Raw genomic sequence first — 20983 nt, forward strand, 5'->3', positions numbered from 1 at the left:
CTTGGGTTACAGACACAAAGTTCTCTTTAGATAAAATAAATAAGAGTTTAAAATCACTTTGATTTATTTTGAGATATAATTGACATGTAACCTTATATTAGCTTCAGGTGTGTAACCTAATGATTCAGAATTTGTATATATTGCAAAATGATTACCCTAAGTCATCATACTAGTTACAATTTTTTTTCTTGTGATGAGACTTTTAAGATCTGCTCTCAGCGTTCAGATATGCAGTACCGTATTATTAACTATCGTCACCATGTTGTACATGACATCCCCATAACTTGTTTTGTAACTGGAAGTTTGTACCTTTTGATCCCATTCACCAATTTTACCCTCCCTCACTCCCCGTTTCTGGCAACAACCAATCTGTTTTCTGTACCCAAGAGCTTTATTTTTTTTTCTTTTCCATATTTTGATTTAAATTCCAGTTAGTTAGAGTACAATGTAATATTTGTTTCATGTGTAGGATTCAGTGATTCATCACTTACATACAACACCCAGCGCTTATCACAAATGCCCTCATTAATTCCCATCACCTATTTAACCCATCCCCCTGCCCACCTTCCCTCCAGGAACCCTTAGTTTGTTCTTTATAGTTAAGAGTTTGTTTCTTGGTTTGCCTCTCTTCCCTCCACCCCCACCATGGTCATTTGTTTTGTTTCTTAAATTCCGTGAATGAGTGAAATCATATGGTATTTTTCTTTCTTTGACTGACTTATTACACTTAGCGTAATACTCTCTAGCTCCATCCATGTCTTTGCAAATGGTAAAATTTCCTTCTTTTTTATGGTCAAATAATATTTCATTATATATATACACACACATACCACACCTCTTTATGCATTCATCAGGTGATGGACATTTGGGCTCTTTCCATAATTTGGGTATTGTAGACAATGCTGCTATAAACATCGGGTGCCTTTTTTTATACCCTTCAAATCAGTATTTTTATACCCTTTGTGTACCCAGGAGCTTTAAAAACACTAAGAATTCCAGCAATTCCTCCAATATAGAAATAATAAGAAATTAGCTACAGCTATCCAAGTTAAAACAGGGTAATCAGATTAAAATAGGCCTTTTCTGATAAGATATTTTTAGGATCACAGAAATGATAATTAGAAATAAAATAATTCCTAGCTTAGAATATATAAAAAATTTGATCACTGTAGGAAGGATCACAGATGTGTTATTTGGGTCAGCTAGAATTCAGTTGTGCTATTTTTATATTAATACTCTGAAATGGTATCTGAACATGTAGTTAATTTGGGTATTGTAAAAATGGATGGGACAAGAAGATAAAAGTCATCATGCTACCTTATGTACTAGAAGTAGAAACACAACAAAGCTATTCCATATTGACACAGTTAATGTAAAAAATAAATCTCTAAAAACAATTGAAGAATGAGTATTGTGCAAATTTATTCAGCATAAGAAACTTCTGAAAATGACAATTTGTAAAAATAGGTAAAAACTATATTATTACAATAGTAAATATCTATCTAAATTATTTGAGAATAATTTATGTGCTCACTTAAATATATCTGAAACATACTCTAACAATCATTTTCTTATTTAAAATATGATTATCAGTATACCAAGTAGATTAAAAAATACCTTTTTTCTTAAATTCAAAACTGGTGTCACTAATATCAGAGATATGTTATTAGGTTTTATTTTTTATTTGTGCTTCTATATTTTGCAACAATTTTTAACCAACACCATTTGTGACAGCATCATGCATTTTTACAATGGTTGGCCAATCTTTCATTCCAATGTGTAACTTAATGTTCTTTCTTTTCTTAATGTTCCTTTTAAAGCTATAGTGACTGGGTACATTCTGAATCCAGGATGGTACTCTGTCATACTTCACTTAACCAATGAACCTGGACTGTTCCAATATAACATGTTTATGATCTTGTTAAGTGAAAATTGAAACCTTGTGTACCCTACCTATTATTATGGAAACAGAAATTCTTTTGTTTTTCTTTGTTATATTTAATCCTAACATGCTAACATAAAATATTTTGATTCATTGACTTGTATTCTCATCGATAGCTCTTGGCTTGCATTACCCATTGCTCCTTCTTTCTTTTCTGTGGCCACTCACCAAATGTGTTACTGCATTAAGAGACTTAGCTTTTGAAATCCTGCCCCCTTCAGTTCTAGGCCATACAGAATCATTAGCATAATGTTCCTCAAACACAGGCATAATGTTTTTCTCCTCTCTTTGAGAGCAGTTAGTCACTTTCTAGTCTCTGTTATATCACATATAAAGCTTTTATCCTCAGAATTAATATTCTGTCTTCATCTGACCTTTTCTCTTTTTAGCTCTCTCATTTCTTCTTGCTCTTTGGCACAGTCTCTCTGCTACTTCCAAGCCATCTGGTTGTTATTAGCACACAGGATTGGCTTCTAACTGCTTTCCTGCCCATGCACATGTCACTCCTTGAATCACTGGGTGCCCACTGCTTCCTGAGGCAGTCTATTCCATCTCTGGATAGGTCAGAGAGCTTTTCTCTTTACTGACCCAAAATCAATTACAGTATACAGTACTTATATCTTTGTGTGTATGGCAGTCTAATGAGGTCTTCTTTCTTCAGAGTTTTGCATATGTATATTACGTCCACAGTGGCACTGTTTTTCAGCTCTAGGGAAGATTTCTGTATCTGGCAATCTCGCATTTCCATAACGTGATCTCCCACCACCCCAGAACCACAGCGGTTTGAGCTCCAACTCTGTGCATGGTACAATACATATCTGATAATGAAGCTAAATTCTAAATATGAAATTATTTATATGTGAAAGTATATGTATTTAAGTATATGTATCAAAGGAGAAACGAATATCTCAGATATGAGAAAAGAATCTCTATCTCAGAAACGATTCTGTAAATTTTAATTGTACAGATAGAATGCAAACCTGACCACGTGCATACTTGCCCATACACAAAGCGAAATGCTTAAACATTACTCATTGTTTAACTTAGAAAATTCATCACATTTTGCATGTTTTTCTGTAACTGGTTAACTCAGACAATGTTACATATCATATATTTATCCAGACCTTTTAAAAGGGCTTGGTTTTCTAAACATATAATGCACTATTATGTTCTGGTTCAGAGAACAATTGGAGTGTTTAGTTCTATATGTGCAATTTCAAACAATGCAGGAAAAATATTGACGGTTTTGCCTACATCTTAAACTGTGAATGTGAAAAGTTATCTTGGTGTTGTTACTACACATACACAAAAAAAGACAGTTATATCTTTCAAACAGCCTTTGTAACCTGACCTTTTATTAGCAACTGTAAATTGTTAGCATCTCCAAACGTCCTTGCATTTTGAACTATTTCAAAAATTGTGTTTCCATAACAATTTTAATTGCATCTCCTGTGATACTATTTTAATCACTGTAATCAGCTACATCATATAATTAGGTTTCAATCAGAACCTTTAGTGCTAGGCAGTAATCTGAAAGTAGACACTTATAAAAATGTTACGTCCGCATAGCTTTCTTCTGACCTCCCTCTACTCCACCTAAGTGACACTATAACAAAGACAGTAATTGACCATGGAGAAAAGAGTTTGCTTTTCATTTGTCCCTCATAATGTGGAAAATATTGCAGCTCGGTAGGGCGATCATTAGTTGATGTCTGGCAGAACGACATGCATATGGTGATAAACTTTTCATTAAGGCTGTTTCTTCTCTTGTGACCGATAAACACTGACTTATTTGTAGAATGGCTGCTCAGGGTTGGGAGAGAACCTGTGGGCCATGCAGGAGCTGTGGGCCATGCAGGAGGTTGGAACTCTTGGTACATGGTTGGCATGAGGTGAGGGGGGTGGCACAGGTGTGGTGCAACAGTGGGGAGGGCTCATCTACCGCCCATATTGGTCTATGGTATTGCTTTATAGGTCCAGAATTATCAGCAGTGAATTATTTTTTCTCACTTCTTATTATTACTAAATTCTGTCAAAGCCCACTTTCATGTCTTCTCATTAATCAACTGTGTAATTTTAGAAGGCAAAATGCATGAAGCTCAGAGGTAATTATGCATTCTATTATGCCTGTAGATATCGGGATGAAAGTCATGTTCCATCGCTCAATCCCTTTCCTAAAACTCATTTCCACAAGTGATGACTTAATGATCTATTTACTTTAAAGGTTTGCCTTTGGGGACAATGATTACCCCAGTTAGCTCATTTGAGAGAATAGACTTCTCTTTCATGGAATCTGTTAAGTATTTAAAAAAATCATGTGGGCTTTGAAAATGCATTTGGTGCAACATGTGTTGAAACCTAGGCTCTAACTATCCCCAGGTAGAGAAGATCCCTTCATAACCATGCAGAGTATGAGAGCCACAGTGTCCAAATTCTCATTTCCATTTGTTAAACATGGAGCCAGCTAGCTCTGGAAGCAGCATATAGGAGGTCAAACTGCAGTTTTGTTTTGCAGCTCCAAAGTCAGTATGTGTGAATAAAAGAATGATAAAGGGGCAGAATTCTCAAATCGGATGATTACTGATCAGTTTTTCTGATCAGTTTTGTTCTTCTACCAACAATAGCCAGTCTATCACTTTATATATAACTAGCTAGCTAGGAATGCAAACATTAGCTTCACATATGCCTGTCAATTTAATCTCTTAATTTCCTTTTTTTACTCTGCAGTTTTAAAACCATCAGTCTTTGGTAATAACATCCATACTTCTAGGTATAGGTCATATGTTTGATTGCAATAAGGAGATATTCTCCTATGCTTTTAACAGCAGAGTGCAGTATTTTGCAAGGAGAGATGCCTTTGTGAGTTAGGATATGTTCATTCCTGTTCGACTGCTTTTTCTGAGCTCTTATGATACAGTTCAATCGGTGTGTGTGTGTGTGTGTGTGCAAAAAATCCTCCTGCTATAAACGCTGCATTAAAATGTGCTGAAACATAACTCAGAAATACTACTTCAAGCAAGGTCTGGATTTAGTGAGAACAAAAGCAAGGTGGATTTCAGGTGAGGAAGGGCTCTTCTCCCTCTAGATGTCAGTTTCCAATCCAGAGCCACATTTGCGGCAGAAGATTTCCTTGTTCTGGGTCAGGAAGCCTTCCCCCACCAAGGAGACTGAGCACTTTCCACAGTTAAAGCATTCACTGTGCCACTGGCGGTCTTGAAAGCAGATAAATTTGGCGCCTCTGAGACCTGTAAAGGAATTGGGGGAAAAAATATTCTTCCAATGAACAGATTAAGGATTCCATCTGGTAGAGTCTCCTAGGAACTGTAGAGAACAGCAACGAGCAAGAAGACCGCTTAGAGGCAAGTATGTGACCTTCCATGCCCCTGTGTCCATCTGGGAATGTCACCCTAGGCAATTTCCTGATGAGGTCCAGTCTGAGTCCCAATTTTTTCCATAATTTACAAAAGTAGATAGAATCTGAATGTACAAAGCAGGTATTTTGGGAAACACATAAAGATCACCTAAGAGAAGGGGGACAGATTTCAAATTAAGAGATACCTGGGTGTGACTATCTTTTTTTCTCTCTTCATGGCCCTGTTTTCTTAAAGCAAAATTAAGATACAATAAAATAAATGTATACTACCTAGCCTGGTGTCTGATGTTTTAATGACTTTGAGTTTTCTTTCCTCTATTTCTATGTTAAGTTTTACTCAAGATAAATTCCCATGGTCATACTGTGGCTTGGGACATGATTTCCAAAAGTCCCCAGTAGAAGATTTCATCCAGACCATCATGTAACTAGCCTAACATGATACCTGATTGCCTTGCCCAGAGACAACATCAGCCCAGGCTTGCAATAAAGATCTGTGAGTCTGCTCACTCGGGCCACTGAAGCCATGCTATCCAGTAATTTGTCTCTAAGAGATGCCTGGTCAGCCTCTACAACTTCTACCTGGGCTTCGCCTGAACCGTAACATTTCCAAGAAAGGGAATAGAATTTGAGTCTTCAGTGACAATCTCTTTCCATATCCCTAATATGGATCTAGACTACAGTTTAAGGGACTGACTTTGAGGAGTTGAAAGGGAGAAAAGATGTAGCGGTTGGGAATGGTTTGGGATGCCTTGGGTCTTTATTTATTTGCCAAGATTTTTTCCAAGTGATCATAGTGTTACAAACCTCCCGTGATTTGCTCATTACTCACAAAGTGTGGCTAACATAGTTCGTGGGTTGATTCACATGTAATTTCCAAATATTCCATTTGGGGAAGCAAAAAACAAGAATAAGCATTCTATTTCAAATAAACTCTCCTTAAATATGGATATATATATAATATAATATAATATAATACAAATATATGGTAATTTATAAATTTATAACATAAATTTGTATATAATACATAATATATAAGTTTATAAAATAAAAATATAAATATGGATATATACTATAATAATACTTAAATATGATAATGAACACTTATTTCCATACCAGAAATGCTATTTGATGTCTTTACATGAAATTTATTAGTTTATAAGTAAATGCACATCAAATTTCTTTACCTTCTTTAATTAAATTTATAGCTTGCTTATTTATGATGCTATCATCATTACTTGCTAATAAGAGTAAATCAATAATGAACCAATTAATTCCCTGAGTGTTATTCAAAACATTAATAAGCTGACTGCAAGAATCATGTTCTATATATGCACGAATCATCGCTGTTCATAAAACTGATTATTACATATCTTGCATTTTGATGCTCATGAGCTTTTCTTGATTTTATTAGTAAGCCCATATAAGGGGTAAATATAAAAACAATTCTGGAGAAATAGAAGCATCTGGTAGCTGGAATTCAAGAGAGGCAGACTCAACATGTCAGATGCTTATAAATTGTTTCAATTTTGAATAAATTTCCTCCATTAAGTCATGAGGGTCATTGTAGTAGGAAAGTCCCCCAAGAAACCTGTCTCTGGCCCTTGTTTTATTTGACTTCATTTATTAATGAAAATTCAATAGAATAAAAGCTAGCATCTGTTGAGCACTTGAAAATGAGTCCATCACTATCCTAAGCCCTTCACATATCTGCATCACATAGCTCTCATCTTACCTTCATGAGTAGATATTATCATCAACTCTGCTTTGCAGACAAAAATTTATGAACAGAGAGGGTCAACCACTTGCCCAAATCAGCCGTTTGGTATGTAGCAGGTCTGGGATTCAATCCTAGGCCATCGGGCTTTAGGACCTGTGTTCTTAACTTCCCCAAATTCACTCTGAATTTATCTGTTGTAAAGACCATAGCCGGGAACACTAGCATTCTTTTCTGAAGAAATAACATCTGAAACTCCTTTTACTCAAAATAAATAGAAATGGCAGAAAGTGAAGATATGATCCTGTTCAACTGCGCATTTGCAAGTAAGGAAATGAGGAGCTCCATGCTGGTGAGTCCTTTACCCAGGGTCACACAGTAGTCAGGGGGCACAGGCAAGGCCAAGTTCTTTTACTCCTACTGCATCAAGCTGCTTCACTTATCCCAGAAAATTTGAAAGGTTGATCCTATCTTAGAGGAGAAAAAAATTACAGTTCCACCTTGAATTTGTTCAAATGAATCAAATTTATTCGATGAGATTTAAAAAAAATCACACCTGAGACTCATAGATAGATTTAGTTAATACGAAAAAGTATTTTCAAAACACCCTAACATAGTTTCTTAGATTGACATATTGTTGGCATGAATGTGCAACTTTCAAAAGATAAATATATGGCAGCATAAGAATTCCCTGTGGAACATTAATTCAAAGGGCTCAATTTTAAAGAAACACTACTATAAAGCATATATATATATATATATATATATATATATATATATATTCAGATAAAAAAATAGTGAAGTGAATCGGAAGTTTTTGCAGACATTATAGTCTCAGGTGTCTCTCATCAGGGCCAAAAGAAGATTATGATAATTATAAAAAAGCTGATTATTCTGAATTAACTACATAGTCCCATATTTGGATTACTTTTGGGTCAAATCTGTGATTCTTAGGGCATCCTTATATTACATGCAGGACAATGTGTTTTTTCTCTCTGAACCTCAAAGACCTGGGCTCAGTGATTAACAGAAAACAACCCAACAGAAAAAAGTCACTTATCTACATACATCTGTGATGGATCAGAATTGAAACTCCTCAAGCTCAGGGCTCACACAGGCTCTTTGCAGGTCAGTATTAGCCATTTGAGTGCCCAGGAAGTTTTTAAACTCATTTGATTTGTTTAATTTTCTCATTTCCTCATAGAACTCCCCCCGCTCCTTTTTCTGGCTAGTTAAGAAAAGTGTCCTAGAATAAATCAACTGCATGCATTGGGCTGTAATTGCAGATTCTACCAAGGAGATTTATGAGCTCCCAGTACTGATGCATTTCTGGAAGTTCCATTTTCTAACCCAAACTGGTAGTGAGTGACAGTGGCTTATTCCCCTGACTGTAGGACATGTGAGATGTATAGAGGCAGGGGAGTGGAGTGGTGAAGAACCCAAGTTTGGAACCTGGTCGTCTGGGATTGCCAAAGGAATCCAGCGCAAGGGCTGGGAATGTAACAGAGCAGAGGGATGGAGAGGAGCTGTGGGGAACAGAGCACTGGGGCAGCCACTGAGCCTGTGACAGAGACCCAGCTGGGGTACGCGAGGGCAGTCTGCTCACCCCGGGCAGGCTCTTCATGTACTTTTGGCTGCAGAGATGGGTTTTGCACTTGTTTCCAAACATGTGCAGGCCAAACAAAACAAACCTGCCAGCCAGCTGTAGCCCTGGACAGGGTGGGATGCTGAAAAACAGGCCCTGTGCAGACAGATTGTCAGGGTAACTCTCTCTCCCTCTTGCAAGTCAGTGAAAACCTGCCAAGCTGGGTTTGCAGTGAAACTCTTCTTTCTTTGGAGATAGAAGAAGATTCAACTTTTATTTTGTGATATATTTGAAGATGGAGGAGGAGGAAAAGGATAAAATAATCTTTAATTCTATGTTACATAAACTGAACTAAAAGAAATGGAATATGATCTAAGAATCCCAGGAATGGGGAATAGAAGTACAGTTCTGCCTAAAATTGTAGCTACTGTGGTTCTCAGGTCATGCTAAATTCTTCTTCTTCTTCTTCTTCTTTTTTTTTTTACTATAGGATTAGCATTTTTGATGTTTCTCCAAGGAAAATAAAATGCATCATTTTACCTTGAAAATCTTTTAAACATGAATCAATTTATCATTTGTGATATTTTAAAATCATATCACATGTATTTTGTTCATTCAGCACAATGCTATCCTGTTTTATTTCATCTATTCATAATTAAAATATATTGCAAGTGGATAGAAAGAAAAGAGAATGATATATTTGTTAGAAGCATCTTAAAATGAAGTTTAATTAATTCCTGACCTATGCCACCCTAAATATTACAGCTAGAGATTTTTGTACAATACTTTGCATTTAATTAAAACCTTTTCTATTTCAGGGACCTTTGCCCTTATTTGGAATTAAGCAGGATTTTTCTTTATAAGTATTCCTTTCTCCCACTCAAATCGTTAAATGTCAAGCTCCTCGTGAAGTTCTTCTCTGACCTCCCAGCTCATCCTGTTCCTGAATGATTACTTTACTTTAGTCATTACCATTAGGTTTAGTATTAATTACCCTCTACAGAACATGGGTGCCTTAATTATGCTCTCCACTTGCTTTGAGGGGGTCTGTGTAATATTTGTATTTATGTGTGGGTACCCCTACATGTGTATCTTAGAAGACACAAAGAGATGAAAGAGCATTCCATGCTCACGGATCAGAAGAATAAACATTGTTAAAATGTCTAGACTGCCTAGAGAAATCTATACTTTCAGTCCCATCCTGATAAAAATTCCACCAGCATTTTTCAAAGTGCTGGAACAAACAATCCTAAAATTTGTATGGAACCAGAAGAGATCCCGAATTGCTAAGGAAATGTTGAAAAAGAAAAACAAAACCGGGAGCATCACGTTGTCTGATTTCAAGCTTTACTACAAAGCTGTGATCACCAAGACAGCATGGTACTGGCACAAAAACAGACACATAGACCAGTGGAACAGAGTAGAGAGCCCAGATATGGACCCTCAAATCTATGGTTAAATAATCTTCAACAAAGCAGGAAAAAATATACAGTGGAAAAAAGACAGTCTCTTCAATAAGTGGTGCTGGGAAAATTGGACAACTATGTGTAGAAGAATGAAACTCAACCATTCTCTTACACCATACAGAAAGATAAACTTGAAGTGGATAAAAGACCTCAACATGAGGCAGGAATCTATCAAAATCCTAAAGGAGAACATAGGCAATAACTTCTTCGACATCAGCCACAGCAACTTCTTTCAAGATATGTCTCCAAAGGCAAAGAAAACAAAAGCAAAAATGAACTTTTGGAACTTCATCAAGATCAAAAGTTTCTGCACAGCAAAGGAAACACTCAACAAAAGAAAGAGGCAACCCATGGAATGAGAGAAGATATTTGCAAATGACACTACAGACAAAGGGCTGATATTCAAGATCTATAAAGAACTCTCAAACTCAACACACACAAAACAGATAATCAGGGGCAGAACATATGAACAGATACTTCTCCAAAGATGACATACAAGTGGCTAACAGACACATGAAAAAATGTTCATCATAATTAGCCATCAGGGAGATTCAAATCAAAACCATATTGAGATACTAACTTACACCAGTTAGAATGGCTGAAATTAATAAGACGGTAAAAAACAAGTGTTGGAGAGGATGTGGAGAAAGGGGAACTCTCTTACACTGTTGGTGGGAATGCAAGTTGGTGCAGCCACTTTGGAAAGCAGTGTGGAAATTCCTCAAAAAATTAAAAGTTAGAGCTACTCTATGACTCTGCAATTTCACTACTGGGTATTTACTCCAAAGATACAGATGTAGTGAAAAGAAGGGCCACCTGAGCTCCAATGTTCATAGTAGCAATGGCCACAGTTGCCAAATTGTGGAAAGAACCAAGATGTCCTTCAATGGAAAAATGGATAAAGAAGATATGATCCATATATACTATGGAGTATTTTGCCTCCATCAGAAAGGATGAAGACCCAACTTTTGTATCAACATGGACGGGACTGGAAGAGATTATGCTGAGTGAAATAAGTCAAGCAGAGAGGGTTAAATATCATATGGTTTCACTTACTTGTGGAGCATAAGGAATAACATGGAGGACATGGGAAGATGGAGAGGACAAGTGAGTTGGGGGAAATTGGAGGGGGAGACAAACCGCGAGAGACTGTAGACTCTGAGAAACAAACTGAGGGTTTTGGAGGGGAGGGGTTGGGGGGGTTGGGTGAACCTGGTGGTGGGTATTATGGAGGGCACGTATCACATAGAACACTGGGTGTAGTACATAAACAATGAATTTTGGAACACTGAAAAGATATAAAATAAAATAAAATGAAAAAAAGAAGATTATCATTTTTTGACTCACCTTTCCCAAATTAACTATATAGCATCCACATAGCCATCATAGGACCATATTAAACTAAAGAACTTACCAGTAATAGACTTGGTACAGGCTGCACACTTTTTGGCATAAAGATGATTGTAGCAGTCCAGACAGAATGGATAATCATCTCTGGACATAAACTCTTCTTCACAGAGCTCTTTCCTACAGCTACTGCACAGAAAACACTCTTTATGCCACGGCTGGTCATGAAACGTTATCCCACCTGATGTTATCACCTGCCAAAGGATCACAAAAAGCCAGTGACCATGGGATCTAGTACGATCTGTCATGATCCTCTTCTGTGTCCACAAGTGATACTTTGGGCTGCTCTATCACCTTGTGTCAGGATGTCCTTTCCCTGTGATTTTTTTTTTTTTGAATCAATATGAGAAGCAAAAGGCTATAGGGATTAAATAGAACTGGCTAGAAATATCCTAATTTTTTTCCTATAGTGGAATAGAAAAGAAGCAGGGCCATCATGGACTCAGGAAAATGAAAAAGAAGTAGAGCCTTGATGACTTTTCTCATTGTTCTCTTTTTTTGTTGGGCTTCAAAGATATGCCATCAGCACTAAGATATTTTCTGCACCAGGTTCTTATTTCCATGTCTGACTTTTAAGGATGCTGAAAAAGTGGCTTTTCCCTGAAAGCTTTAATCCAGCAGTAACAACCCTGAATAGCATTGTTAAGCACCATCATCCACTAATCATGACTAATATTTCTGAAGTGAGCTTTCAGTCCTCAGCCCTGTGCTAAGGGATGACCTCTTCTTTTGTTCTTAACACCACAACACAGCTAAGACTATTATCTTCTCCCCTTTAAGAGATGAGAAACCACTGAGTGTTAGAATGGTCAGGTCACTCGCCAGGTCTCACAGAACTAGCATTCAAACCTACACAGTCTGACTCCTGAGCCTGTGTGCTTAGCCAGTAAAACAATACTGACCAAGGTTACTTTTCGCTCTTGAACAGTTGATAAGTCCTTGTCCAATGAGTGAACAAATGCCAAGGGAAAAAACATTTGGACAACAATTCCAGTATTGTATCGAGCACAGATGGAGTGCTGTGCCAACTGTGTGGGTTTTCAGCTTTAGAACTCTATGTAATGAGCACAGCTTGTATGTCGAACCTTAATGTGTGATGTGCGAGGGTTTTGTCAGACATACTTATTATTCCTCCATAATATATATAACGGAGGAATTATATATAAATATATATATATACACACACACACACACACGCACATATATACCAAACCAGTTTGTTTGTTTGTTTATTTTTAATGATTTACTTATTTGACAGAGATCACAAGTAGACAGAGAGGCAGGTGCAGTGGGGGAGGGGGAAGCAGGCTCCCTGCTTAGTGGAGAGCCTGATGTGGGCCTCGATCCCAGAACCCTTGGACCATGACCTGAGCCAAAGGCAGAGGCTTTAACCCACTGAGCCACCCAGGTGCCCCATATACCAAAGCAGTTTAATCCATGGGTTGTAATCAGATGGGTAAATATTGGACAACTGTTCTTGGGTAGCAATTTTTAAGTCACAGTGTCTTTAGAACCCATGGCTGTTGAGCTCTTGGAGTAGCTCTGGAATCTAAAATGTGTTCCTCTGCTCCCTGAGGCAAGTCCTGCAATCTCTGTATTCAAATTAACTGGACATAGAAAATGTGGAGACTCTTCTAAGCCATCTTATTAATGAAGAATTTTAAAAATATGTTGTATATGATACAGGCCTTTGAAAAGATGATTCTAAAGATATTTTTGAATCTACAACAAATATCTTAAAAATTAAAGATATTTGATAGAAAAGTTACTTTTCCTACTGGAAAAAATGTATACTAGTCTAAATAAGTAATGGGAAACATCATGGTGTGTGTGAACTAAAGCAATTTAAAATACCCCCTACTGATTTCAAATGCCTCATTGCGGGCACAGCAGAATTCAAGATGCCTTTGATTTGTTTGGTCAAATTATTAGCAGGCAATGCTTTAAAGATTCCAAGCTTGAAAAATATATTCACAGCAAAAGAAAACTTGATATATACACCAAAGACTGTTTAATTAGACAGAAGAAACTCTGGAACATTAAAATAGTTTGCTTGTGATGATGTTCCTTTTGAAGAGGCAAGCCCGCTAAGATGAAGCTGGATATCCAGGCGTGATGTTTGCCATTGGTTAGTCCTGGGATTTGGAACAAGTTTCTTCTCTGGCAACGTGGAGGCAGTACTGGTTTTGTGCTTAGTAGCCATAGCCAGTGAATCTATTTGAACCTCGAGGAGCTTGGATTCAAAGCACCTGTGGTTTGAGGTTACTTGTTTTTGGTAGAAAATAAGTTTTATCTATTTATTGATCTATTTTTATTTTATTTTATTTTATTTTAGAGAGAGGGAGGGAGAGAGACAGTAGGGGCGGTGGGGGCAGAAGGAGGAAGAGAGAATTCCAAACAGTCTCCATGCCCAGCGAGGAGCCTGATGTGGGGCTTGACCCCAGGACCCTGAGATCATGACCTGAGCCAAAATCAAAAGTCAGACCCTTAACCAACTGAGTTGCCCAGGCACTCCAGAAAATAAGTTTTAGTTTCACAAAATAAAATCTATGAAATCAGTTCTAAGGGGCTGGTTGTCCAGTATTTTTTGCCCATTTTGTTTGTTTTATCTGGTCTTTGGTTTGAGTTGAAACATTGTTTTTCTTGATCAGAAACATTTATATCCAGCTTTCTTTAAAAGACTTGTGGTTTTAAAAATTAAATAGAAAATAATCTGGCATGTCGTGGTCTGTCTACTACCCAGTATAAATATTTCACAAAGTTTTGGTGACTTCAGATCATATTCTAAATATAGGACAGGCTCCTATAACTTGGGAAATGCCAGTGCTTTGGCCTCAAACAGTGCTTAGCGTGGATATACTAGAGAAATTCCTTCTCTTGAATTTTTATAGCATTGAAAGAAACTTTATTGTATGCCCAATAAATGATTTTAAGATAATTTCCACAAGTCTTATTCATATTTTAACTGAAGTCTTTAAGAAACATAATGTGAACATGGTCCACTTAGTTGTCCTACAGAACAGTGAGATAAATCTATTTGTTCCTAGCATCTGTTTCTAAAGATTTTATTTATTTATTTGACAGAGAGCTCACAACTAGACAGAGAGGCAGGCAGAGAGAGAGGGAGAAGCAGGCTCCCTGCCGAGCAGAGAGCCCAATGCGGGCTGAAATTATGACCTGAGCTGAAGGCGGAAGCTTAATCCACTGAGCAACCCAGGTACTCTCTAGCATCTGTTTCTAAAATGGATGTCTTCAGGGGCTCCTGGGTGGCTCAGCTGTTAAGTAGCTGCCTTTGGCTCAGGTTATGATCCCAGGGTCCTGGGATTGAGCCCCGCATCAGGCTCCTTGCTCAGCAGGAGGCCTGCTTCTCCTTCTTCCACTCCCCCTGCTTGTGTTCCCTCTCTCACTGCGTCTCTCTGTGTCAAATAAAATATTAAAAAAAAAAAAAAAAGAACGAATAAATAAATAAATAAATGCATGTCTTCAGACTCAGTCGGTTGAGCATCCAACTCTTGATTTCAGCTCACATCATGATCTCAGGGCTGTGGGAAGGAACCCCATGAGGAACTCCATAACCAGCATGGAGCCTGCTTAAGATTCTCTCTCCTTTTTTCCTCTGCATCTACCTACCTCCCTCGTGTGTGCTCTCTCTCTCTTTCTCAAAAAGTAATATAATAAAATAAAAAAATAAAATGCAGGTCATCAGCTCTAATAAATCGTCTGGGCTACATATATTGCAGGGTCATAGGATCTGAAGGTTTTCTATAAAGTCATTGTCTAAGTCAGTGTTTCTGATGGAGTAATGGAAATTTCTGGGTATAAGATGGTTTTCTATCATGTTACTATCAATTGTAATTTCAGCCATAATTATAGTGTATTCTAATGGTTATGATGTAGGAGTTTATTGTTTTCTCTGCAAATGCAGTCCTTCTGTTTTAAATACATATAAAAAATTACTGTGCACATGCACTCCCATAGAAAGTGGTAGTGAGGCTTCTAGCTGTCTAGATGCAATTATACAAGTGGTCTTGAGATCTGCCAAAGCAGCCCATAGATCAAAAATGTTTAGAGAGCGCTGCTTTCCCATCACAATTTATCGTGTTATTTTAAACTTGATGATGCCTTATGGGTCAAGGTTTTCTTCAAGTACATCAATATATATTTTACAAAATACAGACAGATTTTATCAAGGTAATAGAGATGAGTGACTTTTCACATTAATGCTTAAAGGCTAAAAGAGGTTGGATGACGTTTACTTGAAAGCATGACTCTTTTCTTATTGGAAGATATGGTTTGAATGGGTATCCAAGTCAGAACAGTCTGGAACTGGAAGCGAACCACTTGCTGCCCTTGTCCTCTTTCTGTCTTTCTGTCTAATTTCCCTAATGATCTTGTCACTCTCTTGAGTCTACTTATCTACTCTTTAGAAATATTAAAGCTTCAAGCCAAGAAGACATTTGTGTTGCTGGGACATAATGTGAAAAGTTAAACATCCCATTTAAACTGGTTCCTTTAGTGACTCTGTGAGAAAAATCGTATTTCTCTGAAACGAAATGGATCCAAAGCTACCTTCCAAAAAATGTCTTGTATTCTTCGAGAGATGTATGCCCTTTGCCAGAATACATAATCTTGTGAAGTAACAGTGAATGGAACTGGACTATCTTGAGCTTTTGGAACCTTACATTCACGTTCTGGGTGGAATTTTATGACGATGAAAGTAGGTGGCTGTCTTCATCATGACGGGCAGTGTGCGTCTGGCCATAATGGAATTCAAAACTAATGTGAATGTGTAAAGACAGACAGAACATGGGGCACCTGGGTGGTTCAGTGGGTTAAAGCCTCTGCCTTTGGCTTGGGTCATGATCCCAGGGTCTTGGGATTGAGCCCCGCATCGGGCTCTCTGCTCGGTAGGGAGCCTGCTTCCTCCTCTCTCTCTCTGCCTGCCTCTCTGCCTACTTGTGATATCTCTCTCTGTCAAATAAATAAATAAAATCTTAAAAAAAAAAAAAAAGAACATGAAGGTATCGTTGCATTCCAAATATCTAGAGGGTTTAAAAAGCAATGGTCTGGAAGGTTCCACAAGCTTCATCCTCTTTAGATAATTACCTTCTTACAAAAGCTGCAGTAATGAGCAAACGCCTTCTCAAAACATGGCACACAATAATTGCCACTCTCTTTGGAAATCAAAGGTTTCGTTCCTATTGGCTGTCGACAATGCTCACACACAAAGCAGGTTTCATGCCAGTAGTTTCCCTTAAATTCCATTTTGCGGGAACCTGTGCCACCCCAAATAAGAACCTGTTAGTATAAATGAAACATCATTTTATTTAAGTAAAGGTATGTCAAATTACTCAAACTGTATATTGTAACGTTAAGATGATACGCCTAATTGTCCTCACAGAAAAACAGTGTTTTGTTGGCTTCTAAAACACTTACCTGAGAAAAAGAAGGTATAGTTCAGCCACGATGAGGATGAGTCTCTCTTTTACTGACTCTCTTGTGCTGTATAAGCTACAATTTTGAGATTTGAAAGTACAACTGGTGGAGATTCTGAAAGGCTGCATGGGATTTAGATAGACTGGGCTGTAATTATCAATCTGGGAAATTAGGGATGCCTGAGGCACAAACTCTTGAGACTGATGTTGTACAGTTATGGTCTTCTAGAAACTCTTTGAATTCATAATAAGAAAATGAGAGAAAACTGTGTTTTATGCTGCCGTCCCTGGGGATTTAGAAGAAAATCAAAACAGAGAAGGTGCTTGCCTGGAAGTATAATGATGTACATGTATCCTTGACTTGCCTAGAAGGAATAAAGATGAGGGACCCTCAAACCATATTTTTTGTCCTGCTACAAAATGATGGTAGGCCCCATTCTCCTATGAGGAATTATGCTTCCCGATGACATTATTTATGCCTAAGACAGGGTGTTTAATGCAGCCTTAGTGTTGTTGGTTTAGATTTTATCTTTATTCTATGGCCCAAATTGTGGTTGAAAATGTCTCTGTGAATTAACTTCATGAAAATACATCGAACACTGTAATGTACCCATACAGAATAATTACCCAGAAAGAATAATCCTTTAATTTCTAAAAATGTACAAAATGAAATCAAGAGATAGCAAGATAGACACCTTTCTCCAAAGGGGGGCTTTCTTAGCTACTCTGCTCTTCCTTGGGTGCTTGGGTGGAATTCAAAGCCTTGCAGCTTCAGTGAGAGACTGGGGCTCCCTTGGGATCTTACCAGGCATGATGGTCCTCTTGCAGTGGAAGCACTTGCAGGAGCACTCGTTAGAGTAGCACTCCGAGCACAGCAGGCGCTCGTCCTTGGCAGCAAAAGGCTTTTCCACCAAAGAGTGATTGCATTTGGCACAGTTGAAGCATGCTTCATGCCAGTGTCGGCCTTTGTAACCAAGATCCTTCGAGGCAGTAAATATGAGTTAATTAAATGTGCTAGTGACAAAACAGGTCATTGGATAAGACAAAAATGAACACTCCTGGGACTCTGGTGTCAGTAGTTTGTGCTGGTAGCTTGAGGGAAAGTTGTCATTGATACTATTACCCATGAAGAGGAGGCTCTCTGGGGCAATTAAGAGCTAGAGCCTGGGGCTTTCTTAGTTGGTCACTGAAGACACATGGAAAATAAACTCTTTTTTCTTCAGATTTCCTCTTCCTTCCTTTTGTAAACTGTAGGATCATGGAAATCATGGAATGATTTTTATTTTTAGGTTGTAATATATTATTGTTTGAGATTAAACAAAATCTCAACACCACAACACAAAGACAAAAGAGGGAAAGGAGAAAAACAGTAATGTGCATGGTGGGAGGAATGGGCTGTATGAGGGCACAGTGGACTTAGGGGAGATGAACCTGATTCGAAGTCAGAAAATACAGATTTTTGAATCTCTACACTTGCAATGATTTATGTATTTATCCATTTATACTCCTGTTATTCCAGAAATAAATCAGCATTTTCACTGTGTAACATAACCTCCTTAGTCTTTAGCATCTTTAACTATCTTCTAAGACCACTGTGAGGATTAAAATGTATGTTGTGTTTCATAGTGCTAGACACCATACCTGGTCATCATGGTAACTTTGAAGGTGCTTATATCCAGTAGTGGAGGAATACAGTATTAACAGTCAATACTGAAGGAAACAAGACATTCCCAAGCATTGGTCTGATTGTTCGCTTGCAGTCATTCTGTGAATTGAAGACCTACCTTGGAACCTGATTCGATTGGTTCTTTGCACTCCTCACAATAGTTAGAAAAGATACGATCGTAACATGAAACACAATATGGATTGTCATTCTTTAGTACATACTTCTTCCCAAGAAGTGATGCTGTGCAGTATTGACAATCAAATTGAGCTGTTGTCATTTTGGATCAGTCCTGTGAATAAGAAAATGATTCACGTACATGAAAGCAAATTTTTTATAAGAGAAATTATAAAGCCTTAACAGGAGCCAAACACTTGAATGAACTTAGATCTTAAGCAAAACAAACAGACAAAAAAACCCCAAAACCACCAATTTAGGAAAATATGCTGTAGTCATGGTGACATTTGGAGTGATTTAGGAAAGGCTCCTCTCCCATTTTGGCAGTTCCTGTGTGTTTTGTTAACAAAATGCAGTAAGCCAGCAGCCAGATTGTGCAAAACATCTTGTATTCATCATTCATTAATGTGAACTTCAATGAAAATGTGATATGTGTTGAAAGAGGACAGTTTCACCTCAAGGATGTAAATATGAACTGTTGATAGGTCTTTCATTAACTGTCATCACTTACTAACTTGCTGGAGAGTTCTGGAGGTAGAGTTCTTTGGAAATCACAACAATCTGAAATAGAAGTTACTAATCAAGCACACTGTCATTTTCTAGGCCATTCTTTTATTTCTCAAATTATTATTGGGCACTTACGGAGAGTTCTGCCCATTAGTCCTTAGATCTGTCTGTACTACATACTCTGTTGGGACATCCTCCTTCTTTGTGGCTTGAACATCTCCAAATATGCTGTTGACTCCCAGATCCACAGCTGAAGGTACCCTTGTCTTCTGGGCATCTGCTTTGGGATAGCCCACACTAAACTGGCCAAATACAACTCCTAAGCAGGTAAGACTTAGTCCAAGCACTTGGTCTTTCTGGTTACTGTTGAGCAATTGCCCAGACGTAGAAGCATTAGTGGAAACCATCAGTGGTAGGAAAGAACTCAAGCCTTCTTTAGGTTTTAGAACTAAACTAAAACTAAGATGTATGTAGAATGGTGAATTGCAGGGGCATTTGCTGAATGAGAAACTGTTATGAAACATAAAGCAAAGGCAAGGGTAAGAAACCAGTAAAGAACAGAACTTATGGCTTTCAAAAGGTTTAATTAGGCATTGAATGTGAGTTTTTCATTGTCATCAAAAGCACTATCACTGATTTTCTTGGAAAATGAGATTTGTTATCTCTGGATTTACTGGAATATATTAGGAGCTATGAATATGTCCTAATTCTCTACCTTGGAAATTTTTTTTTTTAAATTTTAGCAAAATCAGAAAATCCATTAATTATTGTGATGCTTTTTACAACATTTTTTGAAAAATTTTTTATTATGTTCAGTTAGTTTTTACAGCATTTAAAAATTTTTTTTTTATTTTTTATAAACATATAATGTATTTTTATCCCCAGGGGTACAGGTCTGTGAATTGCCAGGTTTATACACTTCACAGCACTAACCATAGCACATACCCTCCCCAGTTTTTACAGCATTTTTAATGACAGTTTTTATTTAATACATTAAAATTGTATTCCCATACATTTTTGCCTTCTTTTATTTAATGATGAGGTATTCAGAACAATGTCTTGCTGAATATATATTGTCATTAATTCTGTACGTGGCAGCTTTGTTATATTGTTCTTCACTAACAAAGAAAAGACAGGATTTAGAACATGTGGGGCTTTTTCCCAGGGAAGATGAAAATTCATACTAGAAAGTTCCCAATGGAACATGCCAAAATTATCTGCAAGGAACATTGAATTCCCTATTTGATTAATTCCACAGAAATGTCCTTTCCAAGTGAATACAAAGACACTCAAAGAGTTAGTGAGGACTTAGAAACAGGAGGAAAATAGATCTGATTCCCTTGAAAGACTTTGAAATGCGAGTTTTATTCACATTTACAGTGATCATGTGTTTATCTCTTAATAGTGAAATAAGGCATATATACCTTTAACTTTGTATGGAAAATGCCATTTTCATTATTAGTATTTATTTGGCGTTAGATGTATATAATAGCATCGTGGAGCAAGGGAACTCCCAGTCCACTTCCATTTTGTGAGGCTTTTAGTATCTGATAAAATGAAGATGCAGCTAAAGGGATTACAAAACTGGTAGTGTTTCAGCATTTTAAACACAACACTGCAATACTTATATCTCATTTATTTTATAAATATATACATATAGATATCAAAATATATATCAATAAATATAAATATTTATCTAAATAAGTATCGCCAT

General features: G+C 37.3%; 1 protein-coding gene across 6 annotated transcripts in view; it reads right to left on the bottom strand.

Moving 5' to 3' along the window:
• Positions 1-397: 397 nt before the first annotated feature.
• FHL5 (four and a half LIM domains 5) overlaps positions 398-20983 on the bottom strand; it is a 48380-nt gene continuing 27794 nt past the window's right edge. For 3 of the 6 annotated variants that reach the window (XM_059177047.1, XM_059177048.1, XM_059177044.1), the window contains 5 exons: positions 18707-18877; positions 17728-17902; positions 16594-16763; positions 11495-11681; positions 399-5187 (listed from right to left, as the gene is read on the bottom strand). In XM_059177047.1, coding sequence (XP_059033030.1) covers positions 5024-5187; positions 11495-11681; positions 16594-16763; positions 17728-17902; positions 18707-18865 — 855 coding nt within the window. In that variant the 5' untranslated portion in view covers positions 18866-18877 and the 3' untranslated portion in view covers positions 399-5023. Of the gene's footprint in view, positions 5188-11494; positions 11682-16593; positions 16786-17727; positions 17903-18706; positions 18878-20983 lie in introns of all 6 variants that reach the window. The other 3 variants (XM_059177049.1, XM_059177050.1, XM_059177045.1) reach the window with 2 other exon arrangements.

Source organism: Mustela lutreola, chromosome 6 (assembly GCF_030435805.1).
Source record: "Mustela lutreola isolate mMusLut2 chromosome 6, mMusLut2.pri, whole genome shotgun sequence".
Taxonomy (NCBI): Eukaryota; Metazoa; Chordata; class Mammalia; order Carnivora; family Mustelidae; genus Mustela; species Mustela lutreola.